Genomic DNA, 17686 nt, shown 5'->3' on the forward strand with positions numbered 1-17686 from the left:
TTTTATACTAATTAATTTAAAAATATATATGTATAGACATAAAAAGTTCTAAAAGGAGAGGACTCGATTACGTCCTTGTCAATCCCCCTTTAGATTTCTTTATGGTCAAATAAAGCTAAAAAAAACACTTTTAAAAATATTTAAAAATTATCTACTAATAAGATACTCACATTTAATCAATATTTATAGATTTCACTTTTTAATCAATCAATTTTGACAATTTTCAGTTTTTTTATTAATTTTTGTCAATATTTTTAGTTCCTTTAATTTTTTTTACCCATTTTTAGTTTTATTGCTCAAAATCAGTCTTTTTTTTATTCATTTTTAGTCCTTTATTTATTTTATATAAAAAACTAATTTCGAGCAATAAAAATAAATAAGAAACTAAAAATGAAAAAAAAATATTTGAAGGACTAAAAGTTGTAAAAAATAATTAAGACACTAAAAATTTGTATTTGAAAAAGTTTAAGGAGTAAAAAATTTTATTAACCTAAATATTAATAAGTTGGTTTGTGTTGCACAAAATGCCTACACCTGGGGTACAATATTTTTTAATTTATTTTCTAAAATTATGAGTATTATAAAAATAATAATTTTAACTAAATTATAAAAAAATAAAATTATATTTTATGTATGCAATTATGTTGATATGAAAGATAATAACTTGATTAAGAAAATTATATATATATATATATATATATATATATATATATATATATATATATATATTGTATAATTTAATATATTACAGCGTATTATATTTAATGTATTTATTTTATTATTATATATACGTATATATGTTATATAAATTATATATTACTATATATAAATCTGATATATATTTTTTTGCATAAAAGTATTATATATATATTACCTTTAATTTTCATTAAAATTACCTATATTTTTTTAAAAAAATTAACTTTTAATTTATGATTTTAAAATAATGAATAATATAAAAAATAATTTTGACTAAATTATATTTTATTTATGAATTTATTTTTTTATAATTATAAATTAATTATATAAGATTTTTAAATTAGTCAAATATTTTCTTTAAAAATATTCGAATAATAATAATTTAATTTAGATTTATTATTAATATTATTATGATTATTATATAAAGATAATATGCTGATTAAAAAATATAATATCTATATTTATAAATTAATATTTTTTTATTATGTATTATCATTTATATTTTATTGAATTCGTTGAATATTATGATAATTATTATTTTTTGACTGACTATTATTATAATTATATATGATATATATAAAGAGAGAGAATGCGATAGTTTTTATCCCATTCAGTCACTCATAACCTAGCTCTCTGTCAGCGTAATTAAGAAAGAAATTTACTAGAGTAATATCTAATATGATAAGATAAATACACATCCGAATAATACTATTAAATCCTATTAGCGCAACAAATAATAAATTATAATGTGATAAGATAATTATCTTATCTTATTTCCTCCTATTTCAACCATCCAGCGGGCACCAGAGATATTGAGCAGAGAAAAAAGAGTATACCAGTGAAGGAAAAAAGAAAATATTAATAAATAAGTGGGTTTGTGTTGCACAAAATGCCTTAACGATAATGTTGGATTATTATATGTAAGTGTTAAATCCTGGCTGGACAAATAAATATTATAATGAGTTGATAATCTCGGATAAAAATATTTTGATGGGTTATCATTTAATAAAAGTGTTTTTCTTTAAATCTTTAACGATAATGTTTTTATAAATTATGTTAACTCCTTATCTCGGAGTAATTGAATTTCAATATTTTATAAATAAATTATCAATTATTAAAAATAATCTTGTATTATAAAATAAATAGTTTGTTATAAATTTAAAATGTAATTTATATGTTTAAAAATATTTATTCTTTAAAAATTAGTTATATAAAATAAATATTTATCTTTTATATATATATATATATATATATATATATATATATATATATATATATATATATATATATATATATATATATAAATAAAACACTATATAAATAATAAACAAGCAAGTAATAGAAATTTTCAAAAATATTTTTTGTCTAGTAAGTCTAACTTTAATAAACATTTTGTTAAATTAAGCATCTTTTTTCTATTAAAGTTTAAACTGTGGCCACTTATTCTATGAAAGACTAGTTAATTTATGTTATAAACTCAACATTAAATTGATATATAATGGAAGCACTCGACTAACGTTAGAGGAGATTTAGCGGACTCCACGATTTCATACGTGAGACGATAGGTACTCTATGTTAGGAGAACATGAGGGGGGCTTAAAAACTTCCATGCTTAAATAAATACGTGAGTGAGTTAAGAATGGAATAAAAGGGTGAGATAAAACTTAATATTTATAGCGTGAGATAAGAACTTCGGGTCCTTGATTATAGGAGTTGTTACAGTGGTGTAATAACTCTTTTAGATAATTCCTAGCTTGTAGAGAATAGCTAGTAGATAAATCGTAGCTTGTAGATAATAGCTAGTAGATAATTTATAGCTTCTAGATAAATAGCTAATAGATAATTCATATCTTGTACATAATTCATCACTTATAAATTATCCAATGGATTATAGATAATCCATCACTTATAGATAATTCATTGCTAGTAGATAAGTAGGTACCTGCAACTTGATAATGAAATAATAGCATTATCATTAGGATTCAAATATATATATATATATATATATATATATATATATATATATATATATATATATATATATATATATATATATATATATATATATATATATATATATATATATATATATATATATATAGATATATATATTTGCGCTCAGGTGTCTAGATAGACGTGCACATTCTAGCACCACGTCAATTTTGTGGACCCAGGACAGTACATAAGCCCCCATGCTCTGAGTCCAACTTGTTGGCGAAAGAAGTTGCTCAGTGTCGAGGGTGGCAGCCCTGACAAGTTTGAGGGTTACAAGTTTGTCAAGCCCCCCAGCGTGAACAAGTGTTGTCCAAGTTGCTTTGTCTAGGGTGCTCATGCTTGTTGTTCTGCACACAAAGTCAGGTGTGTCATATAAGAGGTCTTTGTTTTTGAAAATTCTGTCCTTTCTAACCATTAAAGTGAGCATTAAAGGGGGCATTTCGTTTTTCTTCATAGTGGGTGTGTGTTGTACACGCGCATTGCTTTTGCACATGTGTTACTCTGTGAGTCGATATGTCTTAGAGACGCATTACATGGGTTGGTTGGATCGCATCATGTCACAGATTCTTAGGGTGTCATTCCAACTCCCACTAGTTATTGGAGGGTCACATCCTCACTTAAATGGGGCGTACGTTAGGTTTCGGTCACCGCCATTCTTGAGTTTTGGTTCATCTTCTGTAATCTCTTTGCATCTTGTATGTGGCTCGTGCGATTTCCTTCTCTCCTTCGATCGTCTTCCTCACTTCAAGGTACATCCTTCTTCCATCATGTCTTTTTGTTTTTGATTCTATTATGGGTATGGGCAGAAGTGATTTCAGGGGTTCTATTCAGCAACCCTATGTGGATTGTGAAGTTGTTCTGATTAGTGACCTTTCCTAGGAGGAGACACACCACGAAGCTTCTGACGACAAGTCCTCTTCCTCCGAGAGGTTGGTGGACCTGGGCTATGTTAGCGGGGGTACCTCTCATCCTCATAGGAGGGTAAGGCCTTCTACTACTCCTTTAGATGAAGAGCATGTTTCTGTTACCCAAGACGAGGTGTTTAGACGTTGTAGAGACATGTTGAAAGAGAGGAATGAATTGGCAAATAAGGTGGAGTGTACTGCTGAAGAGAAAGAAGATCTTACAGCGATAATGGCCGAATTCGCTAAGGTGATTGCTGACCTTCAGGCCCGGCTAAGGGAATCATAGCTTATTGTGTCTGACCTCCAGGCATGTCGGGTTTTACAAGAAGGAGGCCATGGAGCAACACAAAAAGGGATTTTACAAGGCCGTCAAACATGTTGAGTTCTTCACTAAGTGATGTAAGCTCCATTGGAGCTTGTAGGCCTAGGATCTTCTTTCATTGCTAGTTGATAAGTAGGTGCCTGCAACTTGGTAAAGAAATAATAACGTTTTTTTTTTAAACATTGGTTCCTATCTTTTTATATTTCTTTCATTTTCATTCTTAATATATTTATCAAATTTGATTATTATCTTTTTTAAATAAATCATGATTTTATTAATTTTATGTCATTTTATACTTTTCAGCTAATTCAACAACTAATTTTACCGTTCTTACAATTTAATAAATTAATTTTTCAGCTTTCAATACAAACTTTGAACTTTCACTTACGAGTTAATTTTTCAACTTTTAACTAACTTTTCAGTTAATTTTGCCAAACATAACCTTAATCCATTCATCCTTAATTATTAGGTATTAATTCACATCTAATAAGAAAAGTAATTAATTTAGTTTATCACATCAAATTTATCAATTATTTGTATTATCATTCTAAAATTACTCTTTTATTATCTTTTTATTTAATTATTTTTTATTAACATTTGAAAAAAAAATAATTAACTAAGAATATGTAAAAAAAAAAATTAACGCATCAAGAAATTAAAAAAAATTAATAAAAAACAAATATTTTTTGTAAAAGGATCTTATAATTAATATAAAGACGGAAGTAATATATATGGCTCAAAGGCCACTAAATTTACTTCAAGTTGATGAGGTTGATGTGTATAGACTTTAATATACTAAGTAGGGGTGGAAATGAGTCAAGGGCCTTTGCCTTGACCTATGTAAGGCTAGGCTCGGCTCGACTTGTTTACTATAAAGACCAAGTTCAAGCTTTTTAAAAAGTCTTTTTAAATAAAAAGGTCAAGCCCAAACTATAAAAAAAGCTTGTTAAGCTTGACAAACCGGTCTGTTTAACTAACAATAATAATAATAACTTTATTTTATCAAATCTTATCTTATCCAGATTTTATTCCATCTAGATTTTATTTCGTCCAAATTTTATTTCATCTAATCTTATCTTATCTTGTCCATATTTTATTTTATTTCGTTTATGGGCTTAGACTTAAAATAAATTTGTAAACTTTGGGGCTGAGGACCTAATCCATACATTTTTTAATATTGTGCTCTTTTTATTTTCTTTTGATATACTTTGTGCTTGTTAACTTGAATTCAATATGATTTTGTTTATCAATTATTTTTGGATTTGTACATTACTTATACGAAATTTTATAAGTTTCTTTTTTTAGTTAGTATTTCACTAGGTTTTAAAATAATTAATTAATCAAAAACGTCTTTAAGCAAGTTTTTAAATAGGCTCGTGGATCAAATCAGACTTTTATGTAAGCCGAGCCGAGCCTTTAAAAAAAGCCTATGACAGGTAATGAGTCAAACTCAAACCTTACGCATTCAACTCAAGTCGAACTCAAGCCTAATAAAGATTGGTTTGATTTAGCTCATTTCCACCCCTAATAATAAGAATGTGAAGGGTATTTATATAATAAAAAATTTAAAGAGGGAATAAATATTTCTTTTAGAAAACATGACTTACTAACTCTGCAGATCCACGTGTCTTTTTCATATAAAACAAAAGCATCTAATTAACAAGGTTTGAATCCTATCTTGTTTTCCACACACAAACATATATATATCTTCAAGTATTGTTAGATATTATATTTATTATTTACAGGTATATTGATTATAAACATTGATATTCTAGTTGATTTGATATTTTCCTCTCTCACAACCTATGAATAAAGAAGTTTTATATATATCTTCAAGTGGAATTGTTATTACTTTTTGAAGTGTTTAGAAAATAATTATGTTTTAATTTAATTTAATAAAAAAATATACCTTAGTATTATTTTTAATCAAAATTAGAGTTTTATAACTTTTATTTTAATTAACTGTGAGTTTAATATTCATATTTTTTGAACAAAAGAGTGACCGATTAATAGACTGAAAACAGCTGGCTCATTTATTTAAAGGGCAGCAAGCGGTTGGACATTGTGGACTTGTGGTCTTTAATTTGGCCCTACAATTGATCTATGACTGCACTTTCTAACCCATAATTTATGCAAGAGTAGTAATAAATTGATTGACTATGTCAAAAGAGAATCAATAGCAGTCGTACAATATGTATCACTCTTAAAGATCACTCTAAAGTAATGAGTACGGTTCAATTGGTAATGTTAGTTAAGTTTGTAAGTCTCGAATGAATCTTGGTCACGCAATGGAGACAAAAACTTACAAAAATATTTCGAAATCTTTCTAATGAAAAAAAAAATCTCTTGCATGCATTAAATTTAAACTGTTTTTTTTTACTGAAAATTAAACAGTTATTATTATTATTATTATTATTATTATTATTATTATTATTATTATTATTATTTGTCCTTTTCTTACCATTTCATCTTTATCTATTTTTCCTATTATTATTTTATCATATTATTTATCGTACATATTACCTTTTTTTCTTTCTTTTTTTCCTTTCAAAAATGAATTGTTTACGTTCGTCTCTTCCGAAATTAAATGATGACCGAATAACCTATTTTATTTGTTCTTTTATCTTATTTCATTTTGTTCCGTTTGATTATCTTATCTTTTAAAATATAATCAATTTTTAGTTTAATATTCAAATTCAAAAAAGTGTAGAATGAATCGATTTAGTGATTGGAAAGGGAATTTAAGGAAGAAGTAGGAAGGTAAATATCGTAGGTTTAATCCTTTTCATCAAAATCTTTTAATAAAGGCTTAATTAGTTTTTATTCCTCAATTATGAGGTTTTAAATTTTTGGTTCCTAAATTATTATTTTTTTAAAATTTGATTCCTAAATAATTTTTTATTATTAAAAATAGTCTTTGATATTAATATTATTTGTTAATTGAAAAAATATCATGAAACAGAATAAAATAAATGTTACATGTATATTACATAAGTAAATTTTATTATATTAAATTAAATAATTAACAATAATTCATCATTCTCATCTATAATCTATCGTAATATTCGTGATCACTTAAATAAATAATTCAACGCTTAACAAAGATTATTAACAGTAAATACTATTTATAATAATGAAAAATTTTTTAGGAATCAAATTTTGAAGAAAAAAAAATTATGAACCAAAAATTTAAAATCCTCATAATTTGAGGATTCAAAACTTAATTAACCCTTCTTTAATACAACTAACAAACTAGTATTTACGGATTTTTTAAAAATGTACGTCTAAAGGTGGCGGGTGGAGGGAAACAAATAGAAAAGAAAAAGAGAAAAATTAATAAATGTGGTGATAAAGAAAGAAAGAAAAACAAATGCGATAAAAAAACAAAATGGATGTATATTTATATTTATCTAGTTAGAGGAGGTTTTACAAGCCACAATCTCCCCAGTGTATAGTAAAAAAGAAATAATACTCCTGCTAAATTAAAGTAAAATGTGTACGCTATTGTTTTAGTGAGAAAAACTTGCGAGTCCTAGCATGTAGAATCAAGGCCAAAAGAGTTCCAAGGAAACAAAAGAAACCCCACATGATGAAAGTGTTTCTGTAGCATTCCATGCCCATGCATTTCCCATGTTCATTCCCTTCCTTATGGTAAATAAGTGCAGCAGAGTAGCCAAATATAAAGGAGCCAATTGGAATGTTGGCTACCACCACATTATGGTTCACTGAGAAATTCTTAGTACCAAATAACTCAGTGGTTGTGGAAACAGCAATAGAAGTGATTGCTCCAGTACACACTCCAATCACTGCAGTGCTGATGTAAAGAGCAATGTCAGATTTGTTGAGGAGTAACAGAAATGCACCTGTTGTTGGAATCATCGCTGCCATCAGAGAAGCAGGTCTTGAAATTCTACATTTTCCCCTGAAAACATTAAAAAGTTATTATTAGACATTATGTCAATAAGAGTAGTGACATGCACTCCTTTAATTTACTATAGTCGGCCTAGTAGTGAGAGATCTGAGTAATTTGTGAGATTGTATATTTTAATTTCATTGTTACTATTGTAAAAAAAAAAAAAAAAAAAAACTAACCATGAGAGGTGCTTTTAATTTTATTGTTCATCTTCATATTTATCATTGTAGATCAACTAACAATCCTATAGTCATTATATGCATTAAATTAGAGGTGTAAATGCACTTGTTCAGGTTGGTGTTAGATATGAAGTTAGGAAGGGCACATTTACCTGTAGAAGTAGTGCATAAGAGATGGCATGAGACGGCCAAAGAACCCAAATGACGATGCCAAAGACACCAAAGATGAAGTATTAGAGCAACCTCTGGATTCAGCTATTTGTCCCAAGTTATTAAGATATACTAAACCAACTGTTGCACCAAAAAAATAGACAGAGAAATATAACCAGAAATTTATTCTTCTCAGCATTAACTTCACTCCAACTTCTTCTATAATACCAAACTCTTCTTGAACTACTTCACCCTCTTTCACCTCGCTCTCCACCCTCTCTTCACTAGTAGCATTCTCCTCCATAGTATAGTGGTAGATTCTCAATTTTTCTCTATTTTCCTGAAACTTCTTGATCTTCATTGAGAGAGGGACAAGCAGAGGCAATAGAAAGGACAGTAGAATACCAATCAAGATACCTAGTGAGGATGCTTTGCTTGTGACAAATTGCAAGCTGCTCAACACAGCATATGTTCCAGTTGAAATTGTAATAACAAACATCACAGCAAAACCAACACGTGTGTACCTATTAGGACTTGTTACTTCATCAATTTCTCTGACTAGAGGAGCTGCTATTAAACCAACTATCACAGGTAAGAGAGAGTTGAGGAAGAGAAACGTTCTAGCCTTCTTGTGAGGAGAAACAGCATCAACAATGTTGGCATAAATCTTTGCACTTAGTCCTTGGTAGCTAGTTGTTATTCCCACAGCAACTAGGCGATCAGAAAAGAAGTTCCTTATGGTGACAACATAGCACACTGTGTTGATCCAACAAATGCTATTGCCGGCAAGAAAAGTTAGCAAGAACACATGCCAATAGGACAAAGAACAAATTTGGTTGGTTATGAAGAGATATTGCACACCATAACCTACTAATCCAAGAGTTGAACCAATAAAAAGGACCAACCAAAGGGGGAGGTATATAGAAGCAAGGCCAGAAAACCAGCCAAAAAGCTTGCCTGCATCAGATGCAAAAGCAAGGTTATTGAGTTGAACTTGGGAAATAGATAGAAGTTGCTTCAGCTGAGAAGAGTAAGCAGGGAAATTGGTGTTTGTGCCAATTATGGCTTGGAGCCAAATGATGCCAACTAGGCTTAGCCATTGAAGAGTAGTAGAAGGCATGGTAAAGAAGTTTTAGAAAGAAAAAAAAACTTGAACTACCCTTCTAAATTAATAAGATGGTGTGGGATGTGTGAGGGTTTATATGTTGAGAAAAAGTGGAGTAAAAGCTATAGAGACCTAAGGTGTGAAAACTAAAGGCAAGAATATAATGTCACACTGAGTGGAATAACCTTGGTGTAGTTGTACAATGGGGTATGTATCATGGAATGACACTCGTGTGAAAATATGGTATCAATGGACTATCCAGAGCAAACCACCTAAGTGAAATTCAACTCAAAATCTTAACCTTCAGATTTACTCAACTTACACGTGTACTTTAATACTGTCTTTGATTTCTACACATTAAAAAAATACTGTGTGGGGAAGAGGAACAGATTCTTTATGTTATAATGAATGAAGTTATGGGTAGTTAAGATTTTGAAGCTAAATCTGAACACAACATAGACTACTCACTTGGACTTGAGGACATAAACGGGAAACTTAATTCTGTGAAGCTGTGAAACACGCACGATGACTCAAACTTCTGGCTGTCGATGAAGTGCGCATCACTTTGAACACTCCCACCAATTTATCTCAGGTGAGTCCCTAGCTTCTTTATTCGTGATGGGTTTTTATCGAGGAGATGTACTGTGCGAAAGAGATGCATCAATATTTTATTTATGGGCTTTATATAGAGAGCAAAAATATAACAAAATTTAAATATTATCTTAATCTTATATCTTATGTAAAATCAAATTCCTAATCTCCTAAATCTAATATATAAGATTTTTTCGTAAGAAAAATAAGATCAAATCCTTATCTTTATTTAAATAAATAAAATTCATAATATTTTTAATCTAAATAATATTCTAAAGTTTTGAAACAAATAATACATTATTAAAAGATAAATTAAATTATATTTATCTTTTACTGATTAGATCAATCTTTATTAGTTTAGCTGCTATGATATTATGAAAAATCTTAAAGATTCTGGTACAACTAAGATCAATAGTTGAATGAGTTTGGATATACTGAAAAAAAGGAAAAAATATTTCTGAATAACAATATTAAAACTCTTAAATTTCTCAAGAAATTATAGCATTTTTCACTTTCACACTATGTTGAAACATCCACATAAAATTTTAACGCCGAGAGAATTTATGCACCAAGGTACGGTTGTGTGTGTTTCGTCATTATGACGTGATACGCGACACAGAATTGGGTCACAAAAGATCGATGTTGAGCCATCCACAGCATGTACCTACTTTGAAATGTAGAATCGCTTCATTAAGGCACCTGCTTGGCGTACCAGCAGTTTTTTAAAATACCAAAAATGTTCTTATAAATATTTTTGGTTATAAATAACAAGTTATGTTTTTTATTTCTGCAGCGCCTATTTTTTTTTTTTTGTAAAACCGCACTCTCTTAGTGTAACTTGCTTCCGTTAGTTTCCTTTTCCGAGCATTTGTTGTCTTGTATGGTGTACATGCGTCGTTTACAAATATATGGTGAAATTTGGTGATTTTTCATCACCGAAGAAGAAGAGGTGCGTAATTTCTTTTTCAAAACATATAGATTGTCAATCTGTATGGTTCACACAGATTGCTAATCCCTATGGTGTTTTTTAATTCTAAATATATTTTACTGATTTATTTTTAAATTTGTTTTGTAGTGTAATTTTTTGTTGTAATAGTTTTAGCAATTTTATAAATATTGATTTGGTGATATTATTTTATAGTGTTATAAAAAAAATAAAAAATAATTTAGTAATTAGATTGGTAAAAAAATTATAATATACATAAACTTTTAAAAATTGCTAAAACTAACATTAGATTGCTAAAAAATTAATTTAGTAATTAGATTGCGGATTGCCAGGTTTTGAAATTTTTTAAAAATTGTAATTTATTTAGAATTTGTTTAAAAATTGTAATTTATTTAGAATTTTTTTTATACATTTAAAATATTTACAAAATTTGATAATCAAACAAATTTGATATTTAACTGAATGTTGTATTCAGATGTTTATTATAGTACTTAATAGTTAAACAAATTTGATATTTAATTAAATAATATATTTAGATGTTTATTACAACAATTCATATGATATTTATTAGTCATTTGTTTAATTATAATATTATTTTTTATTTGTTATAGTTGAATATATTAATGAAGATATGTAGTGAAAATGTATTATGTGGCTATATGATGTAAAATACATTTTTTAAAAATTTTATATAGAGCTATATTTGTGTCGATAACAAATGAGGTGATTCTATCACTTTTTAAGTCATTTTTTGTTTATCATTGAATTTGTTAAATGTTTTATTAAGATGGATGAAGAACAGTAGAGGTATGATATTATCATGTCTGAAGAAGTTGATATGAATGTTGAAAATGACGAAGATGCTGGCGTGAAAGTAGAACACGTTAATTATTCTGATGTCTTAAATACTTCCCAGGTATTTGTCTAATTTATTGTTGGTACAATAATTATATTACATAAATATTCATTGATCTGAGACCTTCTTTGAATTGTGTTATAGTTATTTGCTACCCGTGATGAAGTTTTACATTGAGATTGATTGGTGGCTCATGAAATTGGATTTGTTGTCATGATAATGATGTTAGACACAAATATTAGTGTTAGAGGAATGGTCTCATTTATGTTAATAGCTTGCGAAATGAGTGGTGAGTATAGGCCTAAGAAGAAGGATTTGGTTAGAACATACACTGATAGTAGAAAATGTGGATGTTTATTTAAGTTGTGTGCGAAGCCAGTTTTGGGAGGAGAATGATAGATGGTGAAGTAAATTTGTGGGACTCACAATCATGAAATGACAAAGTCATTTGTTGAGCATCCATATGTGGGTCGACTGACTAAAGATGAGAAGATTGTTGGGCATCCACATGTGTTTCCAGTAGTTAGATTGTACTAAGACCTTCAACATGTCATCGTCAGTTTTCAACTCAATTATTTCAAATTCGATAACTTTTTCTGAATACTCAGAATCAGTTGGTTGTTGAAAAACAATCGCCTTACCGTTTGTGATTCATGAATACCTTAAGGGGAAATCCCTTAAGGTGCAACTTGCTTGATCACATCCTTGAGTCCATCGATGCTACAGTCCGAATGAATGTCAAATCTTTTTGAATTTTTTTTCCTGTGAACGAGTAACCCACAAAGTCGTCTTAGTGTGGCATGTTCCACCTCCCGTTGTAATATAGTAGGACATCATGAGTAGGAGTCATAGTGACTTGAAGTAAGTTTAATATATCATCTGGTGTTCTACCAATGGTACATAATAACTCAATCGGACCAACACACGGGTATTGATCTTAACACATTAACATTGTGTTAACATCATCATCATTTTTCAATTGCATAGATTGAAAGACAAATTGGTTACCTGCATTTGCGAATGATTGTCGGTAGTAAATTTCATCCAAATATTGATCGCTGGTTAGTTGAAGGGTATTGTGCATTTTGCTTTTTAGTGTTTCAAAACCATAATCATTAGGTACTCAAATGGGTATCGAAGTGAAACTTTTGGAAATAAACACCATATTCGTTGTGAATAATCGATCCATTTGGAAAAATAAAAGCTAATCTCGAGTTGACAATGGTCCGACTACTTGTTTCTCCCAAAAATGTCATAGTTTCGAGACTACAAATTGGTTTCTAAAGGTAGATTGAGTGAGAATGTGTGATTGTTGAGACTATTTTTGTGGTATTTATAGATGTTCAATTAGACTGCTTGTGTTAATTTTTTTTTTAAAATAAATGTCTGTCACTCCCTATGTGTTGTCAAGTACAACAATGTTGTTTCATGCTTGAATGTTGCATCAGAACTAAAATAATTGAGTAATCATTTCTATGTCAGTATGTAGGTGTAGTATTCATTTTTCTTAAACAAACGCATGCAATTCACAGTGTGTTGTCAAGTTTGAAAATGATTCATGATGCTTAAATGTTGCAAAAAACATACATTCACAATTTGTTAAGGACAAATTAATTTATTCCTCAAATCAACATTAATGGCTAATTCACGATATATGGATAACAAAAATTTGTATAAAATAATTAAAAACGTGTTCATAAGTAACACACCAAAATTATAAATTAATCAAATGCCAGTGTCAATGAATAAATGTACCAAATAAATAAATTATCCAAAAAATTAAAACTAACATATATAAGGCAAAAAAAAAAAACTTCAATGATCGTCCATATGTCGCCTACGCCTCGAACTGTGACCTACAATTGGTTGGCCAATGTAGCTTCTTGCGATGCTCAGACATTTTTCAACAACAATATAGACTTTTGTTCCTTCGGTCAGGATCCTCATGTTCAGTAGCCTCTCCAATTTATCAGCAATTGCTACATAACCATCCTAGTAAGTGAAAAAAAAAAAAACAAACATAAAAATTGTTAGTAATAAAATAAAAAACAAAACAAAAATCAAAAAATATGAAAAATATATATTACCACTGCATGTCGAGGACTATGCACATCAACTTCTGCTTCATCAGGTGCCGCTGCCGCCACCGATTGCTGAGACACATCTGGTTCAACAAATATGTCATATTGTTGAATCAGCGGAACTCTAGGAGGATCCCTTGGCTGTGCGGGAGTCATAAACAGATGTGAAATAATGTAGAACCACTCCATGTAATCTAACGAACACTAGCCAGGCACTACACAAATTTGCTCTATAGGTGCAATATAGTCACCAAACTGCATCCATCTAGCATCTATTTTTTCAACAAAAGCCGAAAGCACAACTGGATGTGGTAGAATGGTCTGAATGTACCCAAACTGTCGTATAACCCTGTGCAGTCAATGAATGACCGTCAAGGGACCCCATCTGAGATAGCCGAAAAATAAGGAGATGACCTCAAATTCTCTAAATGAACGGTGGTCACCATATGGAATCCAACACACAACATCAGGGGTCAGTCTATCAAGACGCCTATGATACGTCAACACGGGTAGTGCCTTACCAGAGGTCCCTCAGCATGCACGTGGTCTCCGCTCGACATAATCCTCGACAGCTAGGGCGGAACCAACAAACGGGAAATGCTCATAGATCCAACGCTAAAGATATTTTGCAAACATATTCATTAAAATAAGAGACAACATATAATAACCAATGCCAATGAAAAAATGTTTTATTAACATGTGAACTAACTTGTAACAGAGTGATATATCCTACAAGTTTCCTCTCTGTGCTCTTTGGCGCTTCATTTAAATTATCATACATATGCACAAGAGCAGCAATGCCCTAAGCATAAGTTCCACTCTGCGTCAAGTCACGCAGTGCATATAAGAATACCACGTGCATGTATGTGGCACTCTTATTAGCAAATAGTGTGCGTCCAAGAAGATGCAACAAATATGCTCGCACTACTACGATCCAGTGACATGCCTCAATTTTCGTCTGATACACATCTCGCAACCATAATAGTCGAACATAAGATCCATGACATTGAATCGTCTCAGCTCTTGCCTCTGCAACGCTGACCTCGAGTAATTCCACCAACATATCGACAGCATCGTCGACATGAAGTTGCTCGAAGCTATGGAATGTGTTGGATCAAGTGGCCTCGGAATAATTAAGAAGGGGGGTTGAATTAATTATGAATGTGTCTTGACTAATTAAAAAATTTTCCTTCTTAATGTTACTAGATTCAATTAGACTTTACTACTAAGTTATGAGGAAGTAAAGAACAAAAACAATAACATAGACAAAAGTAAAGCGGAAATAAAAGAACATAGCGGAAAAGTAAAGAGTGTAGGAAAGAAGAAGACAAACACAAGATTTATACTGGTTCGGCCACAACCCGTGCCTACATCCAGTCCCCAAGCAACCACCGGTTCTTGAGATTTCCAATAACCTTGTAAAATCCTTTACAAGAAAAGATCCACAAGGGATGTACCCTCCCTTGTTCTCTTTGAAAAACCAAGTGGATGTACACTCTACTTGAATTGATCCACAAGAGATGTACCCTCTCTTATTCTTAGTATCACAACCCAAGTAGATGTACGCTCTACTTGTACTATAAATGATGTACGCTCCAATATGTTAAGACAAAGAATTCTTAGACAGTTAGTCCTTTGAAATCTTTTGTTTAAGGGAAAGGGAAGAATCAAAAGAATTCTTAGGAGGTTAGTCATTTGAATCTTTTGTCAAGAGGGGGAAGGGAGAATCAAAAGAATTCTCAAGCGGTTAGTGCTTTGAATCTTTTGGCAAGAGGGAGAAGGGATGAAAAGATAGCACACTTTTGTTTTCTGCAGAATTTCCACTTGCAGAAAAACAAAGTTTTGAAACAAAGTTTAGAAAGCTTTTTGGCAAAGAAAAAGCAATGAGCAATGGTTAGAGAAAGATTGTGAAAAAGAATTGTTTGGAAGAATATCATATATATTGAATGTGTGCCAAAGTTATGCTTTTATAGACTCTTCATGTCTGGTCAAAGAAACCATTGGAAAAGTAATGACTTTTGAGAAAACCATGTTAAGAGTTATAACTCTTAACTTTTTCTTCAAAATTGTTCACTGGTAATCAATTACCACAAAGGTGTAATCGATTACACAATGCATTTTATGAAAAGTTGTGACTCTTCACAATTGGATTTGAATTCCAACGTTCAGATTCACTTGTAATCAATTACTAATATAGTGTAATCGATTACACTATTTGAAAATCATTTTGGAACGTTGTAAACCATTTGAAAACATTTTGAAAGCCAAACTGGTCACTGGTAATCGATTACTGCCAACTGATAATCGATTATTAGAGAGTAATCATTCTGGTAACTTAGAAAATTTGAGAAAATTCTTTTGTAAAACAAAATTGGGCTATTTGGTTTTTGAAAAAATATTTTAATACTTATCCTATATGAAGTCTTGACTTGTTGCTTCTTGATTTCTTCTCTTGAATCTTGATTCTTGGATTGGATTCTTGATGCTTGATCTTGAAGTCTTGAATCAATTACTTGGGCTTTTGGCATCATCAAAATTGTTTGGTTCATCATCATGAAGCTTGCTTCTACAGAATGCCCCTACGTTAGGCAAATGTAACAACAATGCCACATCATCCAAGGTGATAGTCACCCCTCCTACAGGCAAATGGAAACTACTAGTTTCCTTATGCCAGCGTTCCACAAAAGCAGACATTAGTCCTCAATCACCCGTATCTAAGGAACATGCGATCAAAGGACTTAGTCCGTTGGTAGCTACAAGACATTCAATCTCTAGAGCAGGCCTCACGAACTTAGCCATCATCATTCCATGGGAAGATAACTTTCAGCTCCAGATGTTATTGCAAACAATAATATCGATCGTGTAACAAAAAAAAAAAAGTTCTAAGCTACATGTTTTATGTTTTTTAACATTTACATACCTCTTCATTCCAAACTCTCAAAGCAATGTGATTTTCAAAATCTCTCAAAACTGATGTGTTATGGGGTCCGCCTAGAAAACCCTCAACATCAATAACACCTTCTTCAACAGGTGGTTGTTGTTGCTCTTCGTTAAATTCCTTCACGACTGTCGGAGGATCCTCAACAACATGCACATGTTGTCACTGCCTACAGGCAGATGCGATAGGCCTTCACTACTGGGGGCATCATTATCATCGTCACTAGCCTCCCTCCTCCTTAGGGCTTTTCCTATTGCTTGTTCTGAGCTTCAGCTCAGGACGTTCTTGCAAACAATAATATCAATCATGTAACAAAAAAATAATAAGTTCTAAGCTACGTGCTTTATGTTTTTTAAGATTTACATACCTCTCCATTCCAAACTCTCAAAACAATGTGATTTTCAAAATCTCTAAAAACTTATGTGTTATGGGATCCGCCTGGAAAACCCTCAACATCAATAACACCTTCTTCAATGGGTGGTTGTTGCTACAATTCGTTTAATTGCAATGCGGCCGTCGGAGGATCCTCAACAACACGCACATGTTGTCACTGCTTGTGGACAGATGTAGGCCTTCACTGTTAGGGGCATCATTATCATCATCTCTAGTCCCTAGGACTTTTCTTATTGCTCGACCTAAAGCCCGATCGAGAGCTCTAGTTATAACCATTATCTGCACAATATTTTTTAAAACTAACTAATAATTTTAAATTTTGGTTTCAATCATTTTTTAAAACTAACTAACAATTTTAAAATATTTTAAAATTTGGTTTCAATCATTTTTTAAAATTAACTAACAATTTTAAAATATTTCAAATTTTTGTTTCAATCATTTTTAAAACTAACTAACAATTTTAATATATTTTAAAATTTGGTTTCAATCATTTTTTAAAACTAACTAACAGTTTTAAAATATTTTAAATTTTGGTTTCAATCAATTTTTTAAACTAACTAACAAATTCATTTATATTTATTATAATTTTTTTTTACCAATCTAATTACTAAACTAA

General features: G+C 30.5%; 1 protein-coding gene across 1 annotated transcript; it reads right to left on the reverse strand.

The window, feature by feature from the left end:
- Positions 1-7067: 7067 nt before the first annotated feature.
- LOC100793370 (protein NUCLEAR FUSION DEFECTIVE 4) lies at positions 7068-9420 on the reverse strand. The gene is made up of 2 exons (XM_003537279.5): positions 8163-9420; positions 7068-7840 (listed from the first exon to the last, which is right to left on the reverse strand). Exons 1-2 carry the CDS (start codon positions 9278-9280, stop codon positions 7420-7422), a joined length of 1539 nt encoding a protein of 512 aa, XP_003537327.1. The 5' UTR covers positions 9281-9420; the 3' UTR covers positions 7068-7419.
- Between the last annotated feature and the right edge of the window lie 8266 nt (positions 9421-17686).

This window comes from Glycine max, chromosome 11 (genome assembly GCF_000004515.6).
Source record: "Glycine max cultivar Williams 82 chromosome 11, Glycine_max_v4.0, whole genome shotgun sequence".
Lineage (NCBI taxonomy): Eukaryota > Viridiplantae > Streptophyta > Magnoliopsida > Fabales > Fabaceae > Glycine > Glycine max.